This window comes from Oryctolagus cuniculus, chromosome 5, assembly GCF_051225735.1.
Source record: "Oryctolagus cuniculus isolate XC-2025 breed Fujian yellow rabbit chromosome 5, ASM5122573v1, whole genome shotgun sequence".
In the NCBI taxonomy this organism is placed as follows: domain Eukaryota; kingdom Metazoa; phylum Chordata; class Mammalia; order Lagomorpha; family Leporidae; genus Oryctolagus; species Oryctolagus cuniculus.
The window spans coordinates 117,784,765-117,810,768 of record NC_142871.1 but is presented as its reverse complement, the minus strand read 5'-3'; the positions used below and the strand labels follow the sequence as shown (position 1 = coordinate 117,810,768).

Genomic DNA, 26,004 nt, shown 5'->3' with positions numbered 1-26,004 from the left:
AAAGGGATCTAAGATATCTCATTAATAATAAACATAATTACATGTTGAAATAAAAATATTTGGAAAATATTGAGTTACATAAAATATATTTTTAAATTAATTTCTCTTGTTTCTTTGGACCTTTTAATGTGGCTATTAGAAAATTTCAAAGTACATTTGTGTTCATATTGTATCTTGATTGGGCAGTGTTGGTTTTAGTCACATATGGGCTGTTTTGCCTTTTTATATGATAAGCATGCCAGCATTTCATTATTAATAAACTGTATATTTTTTATACCTGAATGTTAATTTAACTTTATAGTCATATTTAATCAATTAATATATTTAAGAGAGTAGTATTTCTTTTTCTCTAAAAGGATGATACAACATAAATGGTACATCCTAATTGGAAGTAAGTAGATAGGACACAAAAATCTTTATGGCTTTAGCTTATTTTATAGAAAGTTCTTGCAGGAAGTCTATGTTAAGATATGCCATAAACTAATACTCCACCTACGGCGCTGGCATCCCATATGGGCTTCGGGTTCTAGTCCCAGCTGCTCCTCTTCCAGTCCCGCTCTCTCCTGTGGCCCAGGAAGGCAGTGGAGGGTGGCCCAAGTGCTTGGGTGCCTGCACCCTCATGGGAGACCAAGAGGAAGCACCTGGCTCCTTGCTTTGGATCCACGTAGTTCCGGCCATAGCAGCCATTTGGGGGTGAACCAACAGAAGGAAGACCTTTCTCTTTGTCTCTTTCTCTCACTGTCTAACTCTATCTGTCAAATATATATATATATATATATATATATGCCATAAAAGGGGCTGGTGCTGTGTCATGGTGGGCTAAGCCTCTGGCTGTGGCACCAGCATCCCATCTGGGCGCCGGTTCAAGTCCTGGCTGTTCCACTTCTAATCCAGCTCTTTGCTATGGCCTGGGAAAGCAGTAGAGGATGGCCCAAATGCTTGGGCCCCTGAACCCACGTAGGAGACCCAGCAGAAGCTCCTGGCTCCTGGCTTCAGATCAGTTTAGCTCTGACTACTGCAGCCATTTGGGGAGTGAACCAGCAAGTGGAAGACTTCTTTCTCTGCCTATGCCTCTGTGTAACTCTACCTTTCAAATAAATAAATCTTTTTTTAAAATGCCATAAAACTTAACAAAGCATAGAAGGATTCTTAAAACAGTTCATGGAAATGTACTTTATGAAAATACTCTGAATTGATTTCAAAATAATTTTGTACCAAAGTAAACTCATCTTTTAATTCCAACTTCCACAAATGTTTTGAAGTAAATTAGGGTTTAAAACTAATAATAATGCTACAAAGAATTTCAAACAACAACTTTTTTTCTTTTTTTCTGAAAGAGTGAGAGAGAGAGAGAGAGAGAGATCTTCCATCCACTGGTTCACCCCACAAATGACTGCAACAGCAGGGAATGGACCAGGCTGAAGCCAGAAGACTGGAGCTTCATTGAAGTCTCCCACATGGGTGTAGGGGTCCCAGCACATAGGCCATTTTCCACTGTTTTCCCAGGTACATGAGCAGGCAGCTGGACGAGAAGTGGAGCAGCTGGAACTGGAACTGGTACTCATCTGGGTTATTAGCATCATAGACAGAAGCTTAACCTGCTGTGTCAAAATGCTGACCCCTTACTCAACTAACATTTAATGAACATCTTCTATTTGTAACATCTTGTGCAGTCCACCAAAGGGTGAATATGGTGAAATCAAATTTATCCCCTGCCTTCAAAGCACTTAATTCTACGAGGATGAACATGACAAGTGTCATGAAAACACAGGCTGAAAAAGTGTCACTGAAGTTACACACACTGTGCCTTTGTGTAAATTACAAAAAAAGAATTTCTTTCGGTATGATAAATTACAAAGAAAATGTGTGTGTGGATGAAGTACTAAAAGGTGTTCCTTCCTCCCCTTTCAAATAAAGAAAAGATTATCCTCAGCTGAATGCTCAGGGAAGAGATGGAATTCACAGTGTAAATTTCAACAGGCAAAAATGGAAGATGGGGAGTCTTCCTGAAAGAGGGAACTCAGGAAATGTCATTGTTCTTTCTCTTCACCAATGTTCTACTTCCCTCCAGCCACTCTAACACATGAGTTAACAAAGCAGGAAATAGTGTAACCCTCACAAAAACCTGAGTAGAACAATAGATTGTCTGCAACCTTATACAAATGTGTTCCAAACAGAGATAATATCAAATGTAGCATAGCTAAAAGCAAATTTCCTTTCTAACTGGCTTAGGGTTTATGCACAATCATTACTATTATGCATATTCAAAACAGTTAGTGCTCAAATTGCAAAATGGTGCCATTTATTGAAAGCTTAAGAACCATAGAGCACTCTGCAAAAAAAAAAAAAAATCGTAAGATCATAAACAAAATCCAATCCCTCCTTAAAAACATCTCAAAATTTTTCTCCATATTGTCATCCTTCCTTAAGCCCTAGAACCACACAGGGACCTTTAAAGGATGATATTCACATGGAATATTTTCAAAATCTATAGCTGTAGGCCAGTGTCATGGTATAGTGGGTAAAGTCACACCCTGCAACATCAGCATCCCATATGGATGCCAATTCATGCTCCACTTCTGATCCAGCTCCCTGCTAATGGCCTTGGGAAAGCAGTAGAGATGGCACAAGTGTTTGGTCCTCTGACACTCATGTGGGAGACCACATGAAGCTCCTGGCTCCTGCCTTCGGCCTGGCCCAGCATTGGCCATTGCAGCCATTTAGGGAGTGAAATAGTGGATGGAAGCTCTCTCTCTTTCTCTTTCTCAGGGTGTGGGTGTGTGTGGGTGTGTGTATGTGTGTGTGTGTGTCTCCTTCTCCTTCAATAATTCTGATTTGAGAGAGAGAAAAGAGAAGAGGAGAGGAGGGGAGGGGAGAGAAGGAAAGAGAACTATAACTGGTAATTAATTGCAGTAGGAGTTTCCCTAACACATCACCAAAGGCTACTAAGACAAGCACTCATATGCTCATCCTGTCTGGTCTTCCTATTCCCAGACAGGCACCTGGTCTGGCATTTCACCACAGGCAACTGCAAGAAGACAGGAAAGACATCACAGGGGACACTGGGCAATGCAGGCACCACCATGTTCACCAGGCGTATCTTCAGCTGAGAGCCATTGGTGGGATAAAGGACACTTGTCTCCAAACCTAAATACAAAGGAAAAGGGGAAATCTCAGCTAACCAGACTTATGATACACTCAGGGTAATGTCAAAACATGGCCATATAGGGACAATGTAATTTATGCTAAATTTACCTAAGGATTAAAGTAACATTACTCCTTTCCAAAGGCATTTATGGCTGCTATCTATTGGGATATTCTAACTTATGGATTTATAAAGGGATTTTTGTCTCTTTAGGTCTACCTAAATCCAAGAAATGTTTCATCCCTGAAAGTTATTTTGCATTGTATGGGAAACAGGAATGCTAGACTGTGGTTTAGAAAGTCCACAACATAGAACCCATCCCTTTTCACTGGGTTACATCTCCATGTACCCTTTTTAAGTTGAAAAGAGTTGAGAATACCTGGTCAAAATACAATCAATACACCTCACCTGTGAAACATCACACACTGTAGAGAATTGGTTGCTAACCCTCCTGATTGCATGGCCAATAGGGAGCTGTGGCTCACTGCCATCACCCAGCACCATGAAAGTATGTGTACTGCATATTGCTATCCAGGAAAAGCATCAAAATTCAAAACTCAAAGTATAATTTCTACCAAATCTGTATTGCTTCCACACTATAATGAAGTTGAAAAATCAGAAGTCAAACCATTATAGGAATAAGTATTTGGCACAGCAATTAAGATACCCATATCCCATATCAGAGTGCCTTAGTTTGACACGTGGATTTGCTTTTGATTCCAGCTTCTTGTTACTGCACACCTTGGTAGGCAGCAAGTAGATGGTGGCTCAAATGGATTTTTCCCTACCACCCATACGGGAAACCTGGAAGGCATCCCTGGCCCCCGACTTCAGCCTTGCCCAGCCATTGCAGCCATTTGGAGAACGAATCCGTAAACGAGAGCTCACTTGCTCATTCAGTCTCTCTGCCTCACAAATAAGTGTACAAATTTTAAAAAACATTGTAAGTCAGGGACCCATTTGTATAAAATTATCTATAAGGAAGACAGCAAAGGTTCTGGGGAACACATTGTCAAAGTCCTATGATGTTACGCATCACCAAGTGTTCTGCTTTTCTGAATTAGCCAGTGAGCATCTGGAGAGAAAGATGTTAGTCCCTCTGTCCTTCTCCCTTCAGTCCCTCTTTTACAGTTGTTCTTAGAAAAGGAAGAAAACCAAATTTTGTTCTTTAGGATTGTGTGTCCATTAAGAAATTCACATTTGATAAAATTCAAACTTACCATCAAAAATAACTGTAATCCACGTTCCCCCTGCAAGGCTACCTTCCTTGGGCTCAATACGTAAAGTCAGATGTGGTACTGTCAATAAATGAGAAAAACAGTGGCTTTTAAGGTCAAACTTGATCTAGTAGCTTCCCCAACATTTTAAAGTAAAACAACATGCAGAGGGCCAGTGCTGTGGTGCAGCAGGTTAAAACCCCACCCTGCGGCACTGGCATCCCACATGGGCGCTGGTTCGAGTCCTCACTGCTCCACTTCTGATTCCACTCCCTGCTACTGCATCTGGGAAAGCAGCAGAGGATGGCCCAAGTCCTTGGGTCCCTACACCCATGTTGGAGACCCGGAAGAAGATTCTGTCTCCTGGCTTTGGCCTGGCCCAGTGCCAGTCATTGTGGACATTTGGGGATTGAACCAGCAGATGAAAGACCTCTCTCTCTGTCTGTACCTCTCTCTGTAACTCTTTCAAATAAAATTAAATAAATAAATAAATACTTAGCATGCATTAGAATGACCAGAAGAGCTTGATCAAATGCAGATGATGAGCTCTGCTACAAGAATATCTGGTTCAGTTGATTTGAGACCAGCTCTCAAATTTCCATTTCTAATCTGGTGTCCCTGGTCTGGGGACCACACCTTCAGAATCCAGATTTTGTGGAAAACTCTGACTTAGCCCTCTCGTTTTAGACATTCAAAAACCTAGTACCCACAAGGACAATCCTGAATTTCATTTTCCTTTGGGAAGAGGCTCACTTTGTTCCCTAATTGAATTCATAGTATCTTCCCTCTCTTTCCTACCTTTTTACCAGCTGACCATATTTAATTGTAGAAGTTGCCACTTGTTTTTTCCTGCCTAATCCACCATCCTCTACTTTCTCCTGGAATAAGTGATCAGAGTGAATTCCCAGACAGATGCGAAATTCTGTAGCTTTTAGCCTCACCTGCTCATAGCAGGACCAGTGTGTGGATCGTTGCTGGAGGAGTTTCCTTTACACAAAGCTAAGCCCTATTGACTACACATGCTGGGGTAGATTGAGTCTTCCCATACAGACCATCAGCTGAGCTTGACCATTATCAATCCTTCCATCTTTAAAGATGTTCAGGGACATGCCCTGGCAAAGGAAAAGCTATTTCAAGGAAATCAGCAAAAATCATCAGGCACTCAGTAAGGAAATAAGCAATGAAAGTGTTATCTATAGAACACCTGTCAATTTTATATGAGAAAAAAAATGATAAAGGCTCATGCAGGCCATGCTGACTGTGGCTGGCCTATGACTTCCACGTGCAGCCATACAGGTGGCACACTGCACACCTGAGGTAATGGAGTCACATCAACATAACCATTCATGGAGTTCCCAACTAGAGGCCTCAGAGATGGTTAGATATTTTTAACCAAGAAGACCAAAAACCAATGCCACAAGAAGATGTAACAGAGTATAATAGAAATTCGGAGAAAGTTGAAGACATTGCTTGAGAAGAGGACATTATAATACAAGAAGTAATCACTAAGACAAAATAAGTTACTCCTTTTGGGAAGAGAAAGCGGTAAAATCTGAAAAGAATTAGAACACAAAGTCCAAAAGCTGATTATGAAAGAAAGCTCACAAGTCATTATTAAAAGCGCTGAAGTACAACAGCGATTTCCACTGGCCATTACAAGTTTAAGTAAATATTCACAACAGTTTAGTACATAACCTCAGCTAGTAATCGGGAAAAAAGTTAAGCAGGAAATTTAAATCTGGATGCAGATGCTTCAACTCTGCCACTCAAAATAAACTTTATAAATTCATTTTTTCAATTGATACCTGGAAAGTACATGTCTAAGTATCAATAATATTTTTCAAGGGAACCTATGATGTTCCTATCTGTAACCCTGTCAACACACATTCTACTCACCTGCCAAAAGCAGTACTTCAATACTCATCAGAGAGATCAGCCAGCCAGTCATTGTGTCTACTTAAATCAAGATTTCTTAGACATTAAGATCATTTTCTGTTTTGATGGATGCACCATAGCTGTTCTGCTATATAAAAGATAAAGTAAAAATTACAAACATTTTTGCTTCCATACCATCACTTTGTTGTATCGAAACTTGAGAAATTAAGGAGATGACACAGAAATGGTCCTAGTGTCTCCAAAGGGACCCACTGTCTTTCTAAGCTTGGTAGAAAGGGGCCATCTAAGAATTTTATATGCAGTCATCACCATTCCTCCTTTCTTGTTTCACCAGCTTATTTTCAGCATCTTTAAGCTGGTTAAATAATAGTAACCTCTTTAATCAACTGAATCAAAGCTGAAGTTTTAAAAATAAATTCTATTTATTAAAATACTAGTTAATGTGGTTCGGGGAACTGTATGTTTTTACGTTGTTTGCCCTAGCTTTTCCGCTTTCCCTCCCATGGTTCTCCTACTTGAACCCTGTACTGTCACCATACTGTTCTCCTCATCACTCAGACAAGCCTTGCACACATCAGCCTTTGCCTTAGCTCCTGCTGCTCCCTTCCTGGCTTCTCCAAACTTTCTTCAAGATTCTGGCCCTCCTACCTGGCCCAACTTAGGGGCCACTTCCCACACTGAATCTTTCCCCAGCCATTCCAATTCTCATCAACCTCCCTCACCTCAAAATAATAATAATAATAATAATAAACCTCTGTAGAACCTGGACCAGATAACACAGTAACACACAGGCCTCTTCAACATAGTACATGCCTTGAAGAGATCCAGGGGCCCATTTCTACACCCTCTTACTACAGATGGCTCACACGATGCTCAGTAAATTCTAAGTAATGAATACATACGTGAACACCCTAAATCTGGCCATACCTAATCTGAGAGAGATGACCTCCATATCCGTGTGGGATGGACAGAATCCTCAGAAGCCTGGCTAAAAACTCACGCTTCGGATAACACCCTCATGACTGCTCTGTCCAAGAGTGCTAAGCTGTTCTCCAGAACCCAGGCAGCTTGAATCAGCAAAACCCTCTAACAGACCTTAGCTCTGGGATACTCTTAAAGTTCAAGAAATTGCAGAATTATATATATGCATGTATCCCTCAATAGACATTTAATTTTTAAAGAAAATGTGGAGATAAACAGAAGTAATTATATCATTTCAGAAAAGATAGAAGCCACAGTAAACTCCCAGAAAAAGAACATCTGCCCAAAAACTCATAATAAACTTACCTGATAAGTGTGCCTTGATTAAGAGAGCCCATAATACATTTATATTTAATTCAATATTGAAAATATTTATTATAGTACTACTGTATGCTGGGAATACTGTGCTAGGAATCTGGAAAACAAATAACCTGTGTGCCTGTCCTTAACTTGTGCACAAACAGGAAGCTGTTTGCATTTCTGAAAAAGAACTCTAATTTACAAGTAGATTCAGCAAGTGTTCCCGTAAGTCACAAAATGCCCTACACTTTTAGGTCTATTGGAATAGAATTCAAGTTAGAAACATTCAATTTTTAGAGATACAACTACTGCATAGACAAAGTACCCAGGAGTATTTACTACGTAGTCCAAAAGCACAGGATTTGACTTGCTTGTTGCATCCAATAGAATACACTCAGCACAGAAAATTCTGTTTTTTACATGATTCTATTTTCTACATGATTTTTAACATTTTATCTTAGTGCCTACTCCCAACTTATAACAATGAAAACAAATATTCACACATTGATTTCTTGAAAACCTATTTTCAAACTTGCATCTTTTCCTCGAAAATAGAGCAATCAATAACAAATGTCATTTTCTTCAAGTGAATTAATCAGTTCACTAACCCTTCCTAAGGATAAACTCACAATCCTTTATTCCTTTAACCAGAAAACTTTCAACTGCAGAAAATAGCTATGTCCATTCAAGCAGGTCTTCTTTCTCCTCTCTCTTCTCTTGTGGTTTGCACTCCATTTTCCTTTCTCCTTCCCTCCTCTCTCATTTTCCCCTCCTTTGAGACCTCTGAGAGATGAAGTTGCAAGGTTGCTACTATAGATCTCTCACCTCCTTTTGTTCACCATAATATTAGCAAAAGATGTAATACCCAGAAAGAGAGAACAGTACCTTTTTCTGTTTATGTCTCGATATTCAAGGGAGAAATTACCTTTCCTCTCCAAATGATCTTTGTTTCTCTCTACCAAGAACCACTGATCCTGTTACCTAGCTAGAGCCTCGTCGGCAGCTACCATGCAGGTAACTAATTCATGCTGGAGTATAACTTACCTAACTCATTTGTGTCCTGTCCAAACACGTACCAGAGTAAAAGTTCAGAATTGACCATGGGGCGAGTTTAATGATTAACATAAGCTACCTTGGCTTTTTCCTCAGGGCCCTTTATTAATGACCAAAGAGAGTGTTTTGCATTTTTCTCCACTGACTGCATGTGTCCCAGATAAGAATCTTAAAGTAAAAGTCCATCTAGTGAGACAAAGCAGCATTCAGCATTCAATAATTGAAAGAATTTGCCAGCAAGTCATGGACCAAAGAAAGGTCCCACGAAAAGGGCCACAGAATCTGATCCCTCTTCACAGGGAGTTCTGGGTCTTTATCACAAAGAGTTGCTAATCTGTGCTATGGGCTAGCATTCATGCATTTACTGTAGGGGTAGGCTTAAAGAAACAGAGAAAGGAAGGGACTCTGCTTTTTTACCTTCCATCCTCCCTCATGACCTTGCTTTTTATTATTATTGTTTTACTATTTTTTAACATTTGCCACATTCACTTCAACAATAAACGTAGACATTATATACATACACATGTATACTATTTTTTCTTGAAAACAGAGATATTAATATCACAGAGTGAGGGGTTCATGACAATGATCATAATGTGGAGAAATGTTCATTTTCAATTACATGGTATGATTCAGCAAAGCAATATATATAATCAAATACTAAATGATATGACATCCATTCGGTTCTTATTCTCTATATATTAACTACTACAAATCAGAAAATATGTGGTATTTATTTATTGGGATCTGGCTTATTTCACTCAGCGTAATGATCTTTACTTCCATCCATTTTGGTGCAAATGTCAGAATTTCATTCTTTTCTATGGCTAAGTCCATAATCCATTTTGTATAAATATGACAATTTCTTTATCCAATCATCAGTTGATGAACATGTAGGCTGATTCCTTATCTTTGCTATTGTGAATTGAGCTGCTATAAACATGGGACTGCAGGTATCTCTTTCATATGCTGATTTCATCTCCTCTGGATATATTCCCAGGAGTGGGATGGGATAGCAGTGTCATATGACAGGTCTATTTTTAGCTTTCTGAGGAAACTTCATACTGTTTTCCAGTATGTTTTACCAGTTTGTATTCCCACCAAAAGTGTTTTTGAATACGTTTTCTCCACAATCTCACAAGCATTCATTATTTTTTGGTTTGTGGATAATAGCCATTCTAACTGGCGTAGTTTTTATTTGCATTTATCTGACGTTTAGTGATCCTATGCAGTTTTTCATGTGTCTTATGGCCACTTGTATTTCATCCTTTGAAAAATGCCTATTCATATCCTTTGCCCATTTCTTCACTGTATTGTTTCGTTGAGTTTTCTGAACTTCTTATATATTCTGGATATCAACCCTTTTTTTTTTCTTTCCAGAATTTGGATTTTTTAATATAAATTTTTTGATTGTTAATTTTTAAATTTTTAATATATAAAGATTTAATGAATTTCATAGATATGCTTCTAAGGATACAATGATACTTTCCTCTCTCTCTCCCTTTTTCTTTTTAATTTTTTGTGATCTCATACTTTAAATTGACTTAATATTCATAGACTATGCTCCTCTAAACAAAGAGCTCTACAAGTAAAAAATAGGCCACTGTTCTGCAGGGTATAGACAGGGGTTATAGACAAAATCAAATCACAAGATGATAGCTTAGCTTGATTTTTTTTATATTCTATATTTTTTTATATACAACCAATTAGAGAAAACTCAATATTGTGTTTCAGTCTGGCTTATTTCACTAAGCATAACAATGGATATTAATCCTTTATCAGAGCATAGTTTGCAAATATTTTCTCCCATTCTGTCAGTAGCCTCTTCACTTTATTAATTATTCCCTTTGCTGTGCAGAAACTTCTTAATTTGATGTAATCCCATTTGTCTATTTTTGCTTTTATTGCCTGAGCTTCTGGAGACTTATCTAAGAAGTTTTTGCCTACTCCAATGTCTGGCAATGTTTCCCTGTATGTTTTCCTCTAGTAATTTGATTATTTTTAAGTTTCAAGCTTAGATCTTTGATGCATGGTTGATTTGATTTCTGTATAGGATGTAAGGTAGGTGTCTGTCCAAACTTCTACATGTGGAAATCCAGTTAACCAAAGATGTGAAAGATCTATATAATAAAAACTGCAAAACATTAATGAAAGATATAGAAAAGGCACACAAAAAATGGAAAAATCTTCCATATTCATGGATTAGAAGAATTAATATCACCAAAATGTTCATACTACCCAAAGTGACAAACGGATTCTACACAATCCTAATCAAAATTCGAAGGACATTCTTTAAGGAACCAGAAAAAAAAATTCCTAAAATTCACATAGAAACACAGAAGATCCAAATATCCAAAGCAACCTTAAACAATATAAACAAAACTGGAGGGATCACAATACCAGATTTCAAGACATACTATAGAGCTGTTACAATCAAAGCAATCTGGTACTGACACAAAAATAGATGTGTAGACCAACAGAACAGAATAGTAACCCCAGAAATTAATCCATGCACCTAAAACCAACTAAACTTTGAGAAAAAAAAAAAAGCTAAAATCAGTACTTAGAAAAAGGACAGTACCTTCAACAAATGGTGCTGGGAAAATTGGATTTCCACATGCAGATGTTTGACCTTGCTTTCCTAACCAGAGAAAAATCCCTGCCTTGCACCCATCACATTCTAGTAGGAAGACCACAGGTCTGAGTTGTTGCTTTGACTGTCTCCAGATAAATAATCACAGACCAGAGTGCCAAGGGAGGTCATCACTTCCTATTTCAAAATTGCTTATTTGTTTATTTTAGACTCAGAGAGAGAGAGAGAGAGAGACGGAGAGAGAGCAAGCGAGCATTCCTATCTGCTGGTTCATTCTCCATGTGCCTACAAAGACCAGGGTTGGGCAAGAGTCAAAGCCAGGAGGAATACAATCCAGGTCTCCCACATTAGTGGTAGGAACCTAATCACTTGAGCCATCATCACTGCATCCCAGGATCTATATTTTCAGGAAGCTGAAATCAGAAACCAGAGCCAGAAGTCAAACTCATGTACTCCAATGCAGATGTGCATATCTCAACCCCTGAGCTAAATGCCCACTCCAACACAGCCTTCTTACTTGGCCTATATCTGACTTCTCTGTCCCTGTTTTACAGTCAATTCCAATTTGGATCAACTGCGTACTAATCATGTCAGTCCCTGTCTGGTGGTGCTGTACCATTTCCTTTCAGAAAATAATTTGGTAGAACTTGATAGCAATGAGTTTCCACCTTCAAGAATCATTTATAGACCTGGCAAAGCATGTCCCAAAAGATACTATTTAATCCCCAAAAAGATGAGGAGTCTTCAAAAAGTTCACTGAAAAATGTATTATGAGAAAACTGTGTATGAATTTCAAAATTTTTTGAACCAAAATAAACCATCTGTTTAAAAATAGGCACCATTGTTTGGTTTATTATTATTATTATTATTATTTATTTGAAATGAAGAGTAACAGAGAGTGAGAGGCAGAGAAATCTCGCATCCACTGGTTCACTGCCCAAATGCCTACAATGGCAAGGGCTGGGCCAGGCCAAAGCCAGGAATTCCAGCCAGGTCTCCCACATGGATGGCAAGGACTCAAGTACTTGAACCATTACTAGCTGCCTTTTAGTGTACACATTACCAGGAGGCTGGAGCAGGAACAACAGTGACTACGTCTCAGGCGTTGTGATATAGGATGGTATATCATCTGATAGACTTCAAAAAGTGAAGTACCCAAATACAGCATGATTAAAACAGTAGTGATACTATCCCCTGGAAAGTGTGGAAGTTTATCTGCAACTCAGAAAGTCATGAAATCAAGTCCACATCCAGCTGTAAGATGACTACACATTTTGCTTCAGTTCAAGAGTTTTCCTAGGACATGAAACTTTAAGTGTTAAAATAAGGAAAGTGGGGCAAGCATTTGGCTAGCAGTTAAGATATGGGCTGGGATACTTGCATCCTATATTGGAATGCTTTGGTTTGAGTCTCCCTCTGCTCTTGATTCCAGTTTCCTGATAATACAGACCCTTGGAGCAGTGATGACTCAGTGGTTGATTCCCTGCTGCTTACATGGGAAACCTGGATTGATTTCCCAGGTCCCAGCTTCAGCCCGGGGCTGTTATGGGCATTTAGGGACTGAATCAGCAGATCAGAGTGCTTGCTCTTTCTCTCTTTGTCTATCACTGCTTCTCTAATAGAAAGACTAAATAAATAAGTGATTTTTAAATGCAATCATGAAAGTCACAGGTCAGCTAGGATAACTGATCATCCTCTATCCAACACCATAGCAAAATGAGTGTGGTATGCTTTAGACAAATCTTTTTCCAACAAAGTTAAACATTTGCTAAAACACTTAGCAGTCCAAGGGAATAGACTTCAGGACTTCTGTGAAGTAACTCAATTCCTGCCATATCAGATAAAATAGATGTTACAATAGCCAACGCTTTCCAGACCACAGAAACATTCTTTTCTTTGAATTCAGAGCTTCTGTAAGAGATGTGGGAAAAAACAACATATGTCAGCTTCTGATTTACAGTACAGCTCCTTGCTCCCTGGGTTCAGTAGAATTTAAAATAAAACATACCAGCAGGGAGCAACAACACGAAAGCAATTAATTCCTTCCTAGTTTGATATCATGTTACTATCTGAGGTCCAGGAGCCCAACTGAGATTTCTGAAGTGTATCTCACAGTTAGTTTTTAAATTATGAGTGACATTGAAGTCATGCATTTCTGCAGCCTAGTGTAAAGCTTGCTTTAGCCGGACAATGTTATGATACTGTCAAGTTTTATATCTTAAAGAAAATTATTTTTAAAATGGGAAAAATGTTAGCCCTTTACTGGCAAATGTTGCACAGCCGATAGAGCAGCATTGAATCCAATACCTGACATGAGGGACATGAAAGCGAGGAGACTCTAGAAATCTGGAAAAAAAGATTGCCTTCATATTTCAATGACAACAAAAGCAAAGGGTTACATTGATGAGTAAGTCTGAAAGCCTCTTTAATATAGTGAAGAAACCATTTGTTTTTAAGTTATTAAATTGAAAGTATATCTTTTTAAAGGTATATTTATTTATTTGAAAAGGAGAGAGGGAGGAAGGGGGGAAGAAATAGAGAAAGTGAGAGAGAGAAAGAGAAAGAGAGAGAGAGAGTTCTTCATCTTCTTTTTCACTCCTCAAATTGATTTTTTTTTTTTTTTTGATAGGCAGAGTTAGACAGTGAGAGAGAGACAGAGAGAAAGGTCTTCCTTCCGTTGGTTCTCCCCTCAATGGCTGCTGTGGATGGCACTCCGTGCCGATCCGAAGCCAGGAGCCAGGTGCTTCCTCCTGGTCTCCCATGGGGTGCAGGGCCCAAGCACTTGGGCCAGCCTCTACTGCCTTCCCGGGCCACAGCAGAGAGCTGGCCTGGAAGAGGAGCAACCTGGACAGAATCCGGCGCCCCAACTGGGACTAGAACCCCAGGGTGCCAGCGCCACAGATGGAGGATTAGCCTAGTGAGCCAAGGCACCGGCCTCACTGCCCAAATTGTAACAACAGCTGGAGCTGGGCCATGCTGAAGCCAGGAGCCGGGAACTTCATGCAGGTCTCTCAGATGGGCAGCAAGAACTCAAGCGCTTGGGCCACTACCTGCTGTTTCTCAGCTATATTAGCAAAGAGCTGGATCAGAAGCATAATAACTGGGACTCAACCTGGTAATCCAATAACGAATTCATGCATCCTAACTGGCATTTAACCTGATGTGCCACAATGCCCACCCACCAATAGCCTATTTGTGAAGTTGGGTAGTGGGGTGTTTTTTTAAAGAAATACTGTCATAAGCATTTTGTTAGTGATCTCATCAAAACTAATAAAAGGCAGCAGTCCACATTTGGCTATTGTAGCTTAAACTTAAGAACAAAAATGTCAGATACTCAACTTTTTAATGAAGATTACCACCAACTGTGTCTTGGTCTCCTCAGAGTTCACTGACTATGACTGAATAGGCTCCACCAGCACAAGGACAGGGTTTACAGCAACTAGCACATAATAGATGCCCAGTAAATATCTGTTGAATGAATGAGTAAATGAATGCAAACAGTGCACACTCATGTCTCACATTTTTTGGTGCAATGAATGTTTTATTTATATATTTTGTATATAGTATACAAAAATAGTATAAAGAGAAAATAAAACAAAACAAAACACTGTTCCTCAACAGAAGAGACAATGGCTATAAAAAAATCATTGCTTCTCAAGATGTCTATTTCATTCTAATGTAATACATTATATTTCAGGTACTCAGTTACCTTGGATCAGGGAGAACATCCGATATCTGTCTTTTTGAGACTGGCATATTTCTCTAAGTACCATGGTTTCCAGTTGTGACCATCTTGTTGCAAAAGACAGGATTTCATTTTTTTTACAACTGAATAGTACTCCATAGTGTATATATACCATAATTTCTTTATCTAGTCATCAGTTGATGGATATTTGAGTTGATTCCATGTCTTAACTATTGTGAATTTTGCTGTAATGAATATGGGGGGTACAGATAACTTTTACATATACTGTTTTCTTTTGGTTTGGGTAAATTATCAGAAGTGGGATGGCCAGATCATATAGTAGGTCTATATTCATTAATTCTGAGAATTACTAGCCTTTAATGAGCTTATCATCAACCCTTTCTTTGTTTTTTCATTTATTTCTCAATCACCTTAACAAGTTGGCTCTACCATTTTCTCCATAGGGAAACTAAGGCACAGAGATTCCAAGAAAGGTGTTTAAGGTCATCCAGCTAATGAGATCTGCCTGATTCCACTCCAGTATACCACTCTTTGTGGACAAGGTTGCAGCAGGTGTGTAAGCTGGATGCTCTCAAACATGCAAATCCCATTAGCAGCCCCTAATTCTGATTTCATTCCACCAAGGAAGCATCTAATTACAGCTGTGCTTTCAGGCATAGGTGTAAAGAGACAGCTGTACCATCCAACATCTCCCAGATCGCAAACTAATGAGCACTGGAGAATAAGAATTTTCTTAGAATTTGGTGAAGAACTCACCCTACAGTAGATTTCCTTTGTTATGCTTATGGATCAGGTTTCTAAAGTGAGTTTCATCATGGACTTGGGGATTTGCCTCTGGTTTCAGACTCAGACATGGCTTTCACCTTTCTGACCCACACTCAAATAACACTGCACTTGAAGAAAACACTGCACTTGAAGGGGTCCAGTGGTACTGGGCCACACTTACTTTGGGAGCATCTTGCTTCCTTTCTGAGCTTCATCCCCTTGGTCCATTAGCTGGCCCCATGCACTCCTGACCAGCGCTGCAGAAAAATTGTGATAATTAGTAACGTATTTTGTTACTTATCTTGTAACTACTAGCATCACCTTTAAAAATCATTATTTCCTGCAAATCTTTTCAATCCCACACTGCTACGCCAAGCTGGATCCCCAAACTAAGTCAAATAAAATGAAAACACTGCAGGGTTTGGAGCAGAGCCTGGGAAGACTCAAAAGAGATTAGATTCTGATCATTACAGAATAATCTCTGATCATCCAATACTTAAAACTCAAACAAGCAAATAGACTTTAATGAGGTTTGCTTTAACTTAAACTACACTAACTAAAGTAGTTCAAATTAAAGCAAATGGATCATAAAAGAAAACGGAGTTTACATCTTGAGAGAGTGATTCAGATCTAGAATTAAAACCAGAGCTCCTGCTTTCAGTAACCTAGCTTGTAAAAAATCCTTTAAAAATAGACAATTTCTTCTTAAAAGCCTGAAATGGAAACCACTCTTCATTCATCATCCAACAAAAACTTAGTGGGTGAATGGATGAGCAGCTCTATGTGGTTACAGAAGCAATAGGAGAATGAGAGATATAATGATGGACAAGTGGGAGGGGCCAACGTCTGAAAAGCATCATGAGCCATGCCTTGGTAATAATTACAGCCTGTACAGCATAATGATATTTTGGTCAATGATGGGCTGTATATATGATTATGATACCATAAGATTTTAACAAAGTGACTGGTATTGTTGCACAGTGAGTCAAAATGCCACCTGTGACACCAGCATCCCAGACTGGAGTGCCAATTCATGCCTTGATGTTCCACTTCTGATCCAACTTCCTGCTAATGCACGTAAGAAGGCAGCAGAAGATGACCCAAGTGCTTGAGCACCTGCCACACATATGGGAGGTCCAGATGTTATTTCTGGCTCCTGGCTTTGACACAGACCAGTCCTGGCTATTGCAGCCATTTGGGAAGTAAACCAGCGGACAGAAGACTGACTCTCTCCTCTCCCTTTCTCTCTCTCTCTCTCTCTCTCTCTCTCTCTCTCTCTCTGCGTGTGTGTGTGTGTGTGTGTGTGTGTGTCTTTGTCTGTGTTTATGTGCATCTGTCTCTCCCCCTCTTTCTTTCTGTCTGCCTTTCAAACAAATAAGTAAATATTCTTTTAAAAGATTGGGGCTGGCACTGTGGTATAGAAGGTTAAGCCACTGCCTACAGCACTGGCATCCCATATGAGTGCCAGTTCAAGTCCCAGCCTCTCCACTTCCAATCCAGCTCCCTGCTAATGCACCTAGGAAAGTTGTTGAAGATGGCCCAAGTCCTTGGGCCCCTGCCACCTATGTGGGTGACCCCAGAAGAAGCTCCTGGCTCTTGGTTTCAGCCTGGTCCAGCCCCAGCTGTTGCAGCCAATTGGGGAGTGAACCAGCAGATGGTGGAAGATCTCTCTCTTTCTCTCTTTCCTCCTCTCTCTGTATCTTTCTTCCTTTTAAATAAATAAATAATTGTAAGTTAAAAATTGCCTGTCACTCAGTGAAGTCATAACCATGGAAGGATTGGCCTAAACCATATAGGTTTGTGTAAGTACACCCTATGATGTTCACACAATGAACAAAAACTTTTCTAATAATGCATTTCTTATAATATATCTCTGTCATTAAACAACACATAACTGTCTTTTATCCTATGGGTTTTGGAATCCTGTCAATGATTTAGACCATTAAATGATAAAAACACAAACGATAACTCTGGGTGCTGTGTGGATTGGTGGAGGGGAAAACAGATGCAGAAAAAGAAATGAGGAAGCACTGTGAATGGTCTAAAGTTTAAAGAGCTAATATAATAATAATGACTACCTCAATTCTGACAGCAGCCAGAGGCATGGAGGACAGAGAGCAAGTTTGAAAGAAATTTTTGCTACAGATCTAAAAAGACTTTGGAGTGGGCCTTGTGGCACAGTAGGTTGAGCTGCATGTCCTATCTGAGTGCCAGTTCATGTCTTGGCTCCTCCACTTCCAACCTGACATTATGCTAATGCACCTGGGAAGGCAGCAGGTCATGATTCAACTACTTGCATCCCTGTCATCCATGTGGGAGACCAGGGTGGAGTTCCTAGGTCTGGCTTGGCTGGCTATTGCAGGTATATGGGGAGAGAACCACTATATGGAAGGTATCTCTCTTTCTCTCCCTCTAAATAAATAAATAAGAGAAAGCAAGAAGTTCATCAGTGAGGTAATGAGATAGAAAGACATCAAAGAAGAGTGAGATCTCTAGTTTGGGAAGCTGGATGAATGGCAGTCTGAATACTGAGAAACTGTGGGGGCTGTTCAGATCCCCTTTATCAGACTGATGCCCCAGATGCTATGAGTATGGCTTCCCTTATAGCTGCACCTTTCTCCAGAGACTTATTCTCAGCCCTTGGAACCACCATGCCCAGAAAAGCCTGGAAGATTATACTCTTCCCCCAAAGCAACCCAAAGATACTTGACTGACTGCTATGTAGTAGAAAAGTTCAGTACGCTTACTTAGCTCAAAGAGGAGCAATTCCTAGATATGATTCACTCTCTGAATTCCTGCCAGGATTCAGGCTTAGATTAAACTTATCATTAGTGCTACCTCTCAGGGAGATGTCCAGGAGGAGATGTGCAGGAGGTATCACTGCTCTGGGAAAGTCTGAAATGATGTGGGCTATGGGCTCCAATCCAAGTTCTCCTTTCTTTTTTCTTGCTTCCTAATAAAGGGAAGCAAGAAACAGTCTGCCAAGTGTGACAGAGCTTTGATTATTCTCTGTGGGACCTTCATGCATATTTTACACCAAGTTGAAGGTGGGAGGATTGAGAAGAGGTTGGGGAAGAAGTGTGAAACCAGGATCCCTCCCCAACATTGCACTGCCTTTTCAGTGTTCTCGTAAGTGAGCCATCCCCTTCATCTCAAAGCTTTGATGGCACTGGGGCATGCCTTATTTATAAACAACAACTGGTTCAGAACTTCAAAGGAGGCACAGAGCCAAGCCCAAGATACAGAGGGAACACTCTGATGTGCTAAGTTCTCAAGTTCAAAATGGAAAGCACGGTGCACAGCAGCTCTGAGACCTAGCCCTGACCATTCCAAGAATGTCCCATTTCTCCCTAAGCACAGTAGATGGCCAAAGTCCTTTATGTCAAACCCCAAAGTGCAGTTTTCAGCCAAGGCAGGCAATACAAGGCATTTCATTTGGCTTTCTGCCACCATCTGACTTTCATATTCACCAAATTAATCCGTGACTGTTAGAGATCATGATTTCCAGAAAATGAACCACCCAATTTCTACCTTAAAATCTTTAAAACCAAATAAGCTAAAAAGTCGATGTAGAAGCTTTAATAATAGCCTTTCCAAAGATGTCCAAATCTTAATCCTCAGAGCCTGCTGACTATGTTACCTTACATAAGAAAAGGAACTTTGCTGATGTGACTAAGTTAAGAGGCTAAGAGTGGAATTATTCAGCTAAGTCCAATATAATCACATGGGTCCTCAAAACAGGGAGGCAAGAGGGTCACTCTGTAGCAGGGAACACAATGAATGAAGTGAGAGGTTGCTCTGAGGGCCGGCGCCCTGGCTCACTAGGTTAATCCTCCACCTGCGGCACCAGCATCCCACATGGGCACCGGGTTCTAGTCCCAGTGGCTCCTCTTCCAGTCCCGCTCTCTGCTGTGGCCCGGGAGTGCAATGGAGGATGGCCCAAGTGCTTGGGCCCCTGCACCCACATGGGAGACCAGGAGGAAGCACCTGGCTCCTGGCGTCAGATCGGTGTAGCTCCGGCCATAGCAGCCATTTGGGGGGTGAACCAACAGAAGGAAGACCTTTCTCTCTGTCTCTCTCTCTCTCTCACTCTCTAACTCTATCTGTCAAATAAATTTAAAAAAAAGAAAGAAAGAAAGTGGCTCTGCATCAAGAAATACAGGCACCTCTAGAAGTCAAAAAAGGCAGGGTGCTGTGGCTTGAACATATCCTCAAAACTCATATGTTGCAACCTGAATTCCTAATGAAGAAGGGTAGAAAGATGAAGTCTAGTGGGAGATTTAGGTCAAGAGGGTAGTAGACCAGTGCTGTTCTCATGAGAGTGGATAGGTTTTGGCATGAGTGGGTTGTTATAAAAGTGAATTGGATTTCCTCAGCTCACTTGCTCCCTATCCACTTCTCTCTCCCTCTCTCTCTCTCTCTCTCTTTTCCAGCATGTTATGAAACCACATGAAGGACCTCAGCAGAAGTTGAACAGATGCTCCAGTCCCTTGCTCCTACACTTCCCAACCTCCAGAACCATGAGCTCAATAAAATTCTTTACAAATTTCTCAGGTTGCTGTTACTTTGGTATAGCAAAAAAAAAAAAAAAAAAAAACTAAAACACCAGGAAACAGGTTTTCCACACAGAGGCTCAAGGATTCAGCCCTGGCAATGCTTGACTTTAGCTCAGTGAGAGTTACTTGGGACTCTGTCCTTCAAAGCTGTAAGATAATACATCAGTATTGCTTCAGTCTATAAACAGCAGCCTTCAGGAGTTAACGCAGCCAGGAAACATGCTCATTTGGTGACCTTAGAACTATATACATTCCCTCTTGGAAGACGTGGATGCAGCCGTGCATAAATCATAGTGAGTTACTTAGGTCTGAGTTATTCCTTTAATATTTTACCCTCTTCCTCCTAGTCCCTTCAGAAGGGCAAAAAAAAATATTTAAAAAGCAGAATTTTAATTCAAGTTCAAATGAACTATATCTCCAAAAAGTCTAGGGGGAAGAAAAACCTTTTTTTAGATTTGGAGGTGAGATATGAATTTGTATGCATATGTACAGATGAAAAAGAATAAAAGGATATACACACGGAAATGGTGTCAGTTACTTGTTCAGCAATAGAATTCTGGCTTTTTCTTTTTCATTTTATTTACATGTATTATCCAGTTTAAAAGATTTGTGGGCCAGCGATGTGGCGCAGCAAATTAAAGTCCTGGCCTGAAGCGCTGGCATCCCATATGGGTGCCGGTTCTAGTCCTGGCTGCTCCTCTTCTGATCCAGCTCTCTGCTATGGCCTGGGAAAGCAGTAGAAGATGGCCAAGGTCCTTGGCCCTTGCACCCATGTGTAAGACTCAGAAGACGCTCCTGGTTCCTGGCTTCGGATCGGCGCAGCTCCAGCCATTGCAGCCATCTGGGGAGTGAACCACCAGATGGAAGACCTCTCTCTGTGTCTCTACCTCTCTCTGTAACTCTGTCTTTCAAATAAATAAAATAACTCTTTAAAAAAAGATTTGTACGATACCTGTGTCCCAAAGGGTTTTAAGTGATGCTGTATCCAAGAGTGTAAGGTTTAGACAGAGAAATGGTACTGGAACACAGGCCGAAACCTGAAGCAGCTTCGTTCCTTCAGCATCTCTTCAGAAGATATACCGGGAACGCTGGCCACAGCACTGTGCTCAGCAGAACACTGAAAACTGCAAGAAACCAGTGCAAATCAGATGCTTGACCATGCAATGTATAGAGGTGTAGATTGCAGGCAGGAACAGCCCTCCTGCTCCTGTTTTCCTACATCCTGGACATGCTCTAACCCTTGCTATTAAAAGTCCTGGAAAACTGTTTCTTGGGGAAGCAGTTTCCTCCCACTGTCTTCTTGACTTGTGATGAGTAAATAAAACTTTCTTTTGAGCAACTCTCTCTTGTGGTTGGTTATTTGGTAATACCCCAGAAAACAGACCATTGTGTCCACTAATAATATCATACACAGTAACAGCACTATCATTTTTTGAAAATTTTAGATTTCATTTTGTAGAAATGCTGAAATCCCTATCCAAGATTAGGACAATTACATAGAAAATTGAGGATCTGACTGAACCCACTGGCAGGCAATATGGAGGTCTTAAAGGTGAACACAGAACCAGACAGCTGTAAGAAAGTGCTAATTAGGAAAAGATAGCCATCCAAAATGTACAATTTCAAGCACCCCAGTGCCTGACCTGGCCCAAAGCATCTTCACACCAATCAATTTCACAGAGTTGCATTAAAGCTCATCTGAAGTATATTCTGTAAAATTCAATGATTTAGAAAAATTATCCGTAAGAAAACAGGTTTATAGTTAAATAAGCTTAGAAGATACTAAGTTACACCCTCTCTAAAGACTTAAATGTATACTAACATCTCTAAGAAGTACTGAAGAAAGGAATCCTATTTAAGTTTGTTCACTTCCTCCATCACAAATGTACTATTTTGTACATTACTACAGTAGTGTTTGCAACATTCTTTGTGATACAAAAGTCCCCAATATATCATCTAATAGAATCAATACACTCACAAATGCCAGTTGGACTTCAGAAACTGATTTTTCTGTAGTTTGGTAGAATTCAACCATTTCTAGAAGAATTAGTCATCCTTAAGTAACTCAAAGACACATAACTTAGTGCTGGAGGGAAATGAATGGAAACAGAGGGAGCCACCTCACCTAGTTGGCTTGCCTTAACAATGCAGAATTTCAAGGGGAGCCAGTGGAGAACGGCTATGGGCTTAGAACGTGGATATCATTCCCTAGGGTTTGTTGTGGATTTTTAAAATATTTATTTATTTACTTGAAAGAATTACACAGAGCGGACAGTACTGTGGCATAGTAGGCTAAGCCTCCACCTGTGGCACTGACATCCCATATGGGCATCAATTCAACTCCCGGCTGCTCCACTTCTAATCCAGCTCCTTTCTAATGGCCTGGGAATGCAACAAAGGATGACTCAAATGCTTGGTCCCCTGAATCCATAGGGGAGACCCAGAGGAAGCTCCTGGCTCCTGGCTTTGGATCGACCCACCTCTGGCCAGTGAGGCTATTTGGGGAGTGAACCAGGAGATGGAAGACCTCTCTCTCCCTCTCTCTGTAACTCTGCCTCTCAAATAAATAAATAAATAAATAAATCTTTAAAAAAAAAAAAAAGAGTTACACAGAAAGATGGAGAGACAGAGAGAGAGAGAGAGAGAGACAGAGAGAGATTGTCCATCTGCTGGTTCACTCTCCAGATGGCCTAAGCTAAGTGTAAAGAGCTTCTTCCTGGTCTCTCATGTGGGTGGCTGGGACCTAAACACTTGGGCCATATTCTGCTGCTTTTCCCAAGCAATTACTAGGGAGCTGGACTGGAAGTGGAGCAGTCGGGACACAAACAGGCACCCACATGGGATGCCAGTGTTGCAGGCAGCAGCTTTATCCACTATGCCACAATGCAGTCCCAGGATTTGTTGTTTGTACTTTGTGTTGTAGAGCTCCAGTTGGCGGCCTCCTTGAGCCCCTGTTCATTCCCTTAATCAACACATCACCTCACCATTACCACACTCCCTCCCCGCACCCACCTCCAGGAGTAGGATCTAAGAAAGTCACCTTATTTGAGCTGGGTGACTTTAACAAAGGCATCAGGACAGGTTCAGGAGCCACATGGAACCTCTGGGAAAGTGACTTACAGTCACTGAATTAAGTTAAGTTAAGAACAAGACAAGATTTGCTTTGCCATTTGACCTCCCACCTCCAGGCAGCCTCTTTCTCCTCCTCCCTTGCCCCATACTTGTTCTGGAAGTTTCCACCAGCAAAGGCTGTTTTCCCAGCATCTTTCAAAAGATATGCATTTATGCACTTTCTAGTAAGGACCTCCTTTTGGGGTGTCTGTCAGCAGCACCCTCCTGGGACACTGGCTCCCCTTCAGCTATGCACATGGTGGAGAGATGGCACTATAGAGAGGATGGAGATCCTGCTTTGACTGCTACAATCCCTCCATCTTGCTTTCTCTCAGATTTGTGCTGTCAGAAGAAATGGGTAACTTATCTCTTTATGTCAAAGACTAGAGAAAATAATCATGAGTATACTTTGTAAACTGTAACATGCCCTCAAATACAAGGTATTAGTGTCATTTGAAAGTTTTACTGGGGGCCGGCGCTGTGGCACAGTGGGTGAAAGCCCTGGCCTGAAGTGCTGGCACCCCATATGGGTGCTGGTTCTAGTCCCAGTTTCTCCTCTTCTGATACAGCTCTCTGGTATGGCCTGGGAAAGCAGTAGAAGATGGTCTAAGTCCTGTGCCCCTGCACCCATGTGGGAGACCTGGAAGAAGCTCCTGCCTCCTGGCTTCGGATTGGTGCAGTTCTGGCCATTGTGGCCAGCTGGGGAGTGAACCAGTGGATGGAAGACTTCTCTCTGTGTCTCTATCTTTCTCTGTAACTCTTTCAAATAAATTTTTTTAAAAAATCTTTAAAAAAAGAAAGTTTTACTAAAAGGGTAATATCATATGCGATTTTAAAATGCAGAGATGGATGGTGCTAGGAATGAAATTTTAATAAATTATTAAATTTAAATCAGACTTCAGAATACTATATTCCAAATTGGCGTGAAAACTAAATCGAAATGAACTGAAAAAATTTAAAAGGAGAGGAAAAGCAAGAGTAAATGAAACTATCCTTTTTATTATAGTAATTTAACATTCCTAACCATTGGATTGAGCAAGGTACAAAAGAAAGACTGTCAAAATATATTTGCAGTAATACTGATACACACAGCCGTTCTTTCTCTATTTTTTGTTGTTTTTGACCTTTTTTTTCTTTTTTAATTTTAATGTGACTTGTTAGGATTTTGATTATCCCCTTCCATGAAAAGTTGAAGTGAACACTGGAAGTACCAGGCCCTTCTCTGCCCCAGTGTCTGGTGATTAATCATCTCTCTTTGGAGCCTTCTGATCCCCTGCACACACTTGACAACCACCCGCACGCATGGCTTCTCAAGGGCAACACGAGATTCCTGAAATGTGATCCCCGGATCGCCATCCCAGACACAGTTGTTCACAGTGGAAAAAATCTCCCTATGGTATTCAGCTAGATTGGCAGTCTCTGCTGAGGAAGGGGGAAAATTTGCAAGGGATTTGGTGGCACGTTGCCCTCTCGTCCCACCTGCTCCTTCTCCTTCTGAAAGGAGGCAGCTGCCTGTCCTCAGAGCAAGCCATCTCCTGCCCAAGAATTAAAATATCTGACTGTACTCCCAGGTGCTTTAGCGTCAAAAGCTGCCTGGAGAAGCCACATGGAAGACCCCAGCACAAGCAAGACATTCATTCATGGCAAACAGCTGCTCCTAAGAAATCTGAGTGGGACAGAATGAGTTGTGTTGAGTTGCTGAACACAAATTTGAATTTAAAATAGAATTTAACAGGATAATCAACTGGACCCATTTAAAATTAAAAAAGAGAGAGAGGAGAAAAAAGGATCTGTGTTCTTCACTTATACCCTGCTACTCTGAACTTTTTACAGTAAATATTTAATTGACTTTAAAGTATTTTAAATAGGAAAAGCAAAACATTATATAGTTTCCTACAACTGATTCAGTTACACAAAGATAACACAATATTCGTGTAACTATACCAAGATGTGTTTTGAATTGAAGACATATGCATCACTCCTGCCTTTTTTACTCCTGAGCCATCTTCAGCTCCCAGGTAACACTGCATAACAGGAACCAATGAGAGATTTTTAAAAGCAAAAAAAAGTGTAATTAAAAGATAAGTTTATACTGATACAAAAAAATTGAAATCTATGTAGTTTTTTCATAATATGCATTCTTGAAAATCCCTGGTATGCACAGATTTAAATTATTTTCTACCAAAAAAAATTTACCTTTTCATTCCTTTTCCATGAACTTTCTGAAGTACTCTCTTACAGATGTCTCCCCCACCAAAAGAAGAAAATGCTCCCATTTGTAGCTGATTGAATGATGGTCACCACACCTTCATTCCTTCACAGTCAGTGTTAATAGGGCAAACTCTGGTGTAAAGCAGCAGAAAGGAGACTCAAAAACATACTGAGTTGAAACACAGAGTTTCCATATCAGTCATCCCCGGTATCTGCAGGAACCAGTGCTAGAACTCAAGAAGAATATCAAAATTCATGCATACTCACATTCCTTGTTAAATAAAATGGCATAGTATTTGCATGTAGCCTAGGTACATCATCTGATATACTTAAAATCATCTCTGCTTCTCATACTTAATACAATATAAATAGTAAATATGTAAATAGTTGTTATGCTGTCTTTGTTTAGAAAAAGATCCGTACATGTTTAGTAAAAATGCAACTTTTTTCTGAATCTTTTAGTCCAAAGC

At 40.3% G+C, this 26,004-nt stretch overlaps 1 protein-coding gene and 1 long non-coding RNA gene across 32 annotated transcripts in view; both read right to left on the bottom strand.

Annotated features, from left to right (window-relative positions):
- Positions 1-8,704, bottom strand: part of PKHD1 (PKHD1 ciliary IPT domain containing fibrocystin/polyductin) — a 524,425-nt gene extending 515,721 nt beyond the window's left edge. For 18 of the 31 annotated variants that reach the window (XR_016234007.1, XR_016234005.1, XR_016234006.1 and 15 more), the window contains exons 1-4: positions 8,425-8,596; positions 6,259-6,385; positions 4,366-4,443; positions 3,003-3,147 (exon numbers count right to left, since the gene is read on the bottom strand). Coding sequence is in view for 16 of the 31 variants with exons in the window: in XM_051855614.3 (XP_051711574.3) it covers positions 3,003-3,147; positions 4,366-4,443; positions 6,259-6,310 (275 nt within the window). In the remaining 15 variants the exon portion in view is untranslated. Of the gene's footprint in view, positions 1-3,002; positions 3,148-4,365; positions 4,444-5,303; positions 5,490-6,258; positions 6,386-8,424 lie in introns of those variants that run through there. The other 13 variants (XM_089333174.1, XM_089333195.1, XM_089333175.1 and 10 more) reach the window with 12 other exon arrangements.
- Positions 8,705-15,270: 6,566 nt separating this feature from the next.
- Positions 15,271-26,004, bottom strand: part of LOC149126628 (uncharacterized) — a 37,023-nt gene continuing 26,289 nt past the window's right edge. Inside the window, exons 3-4 of the long non-coding RNA XR_016234015.1 lie at positions 21,165-21,336; positions 15,271-15,913 (exon numbers count right to left, since the gene is read on the bottom strand). This is a non-coding gene — a long non-coding RNA (uncharacterized LOC149126628). The remainder of the gene's footprint in view (positions 15,914-21,164; positions 21,337-26,004) is intronic.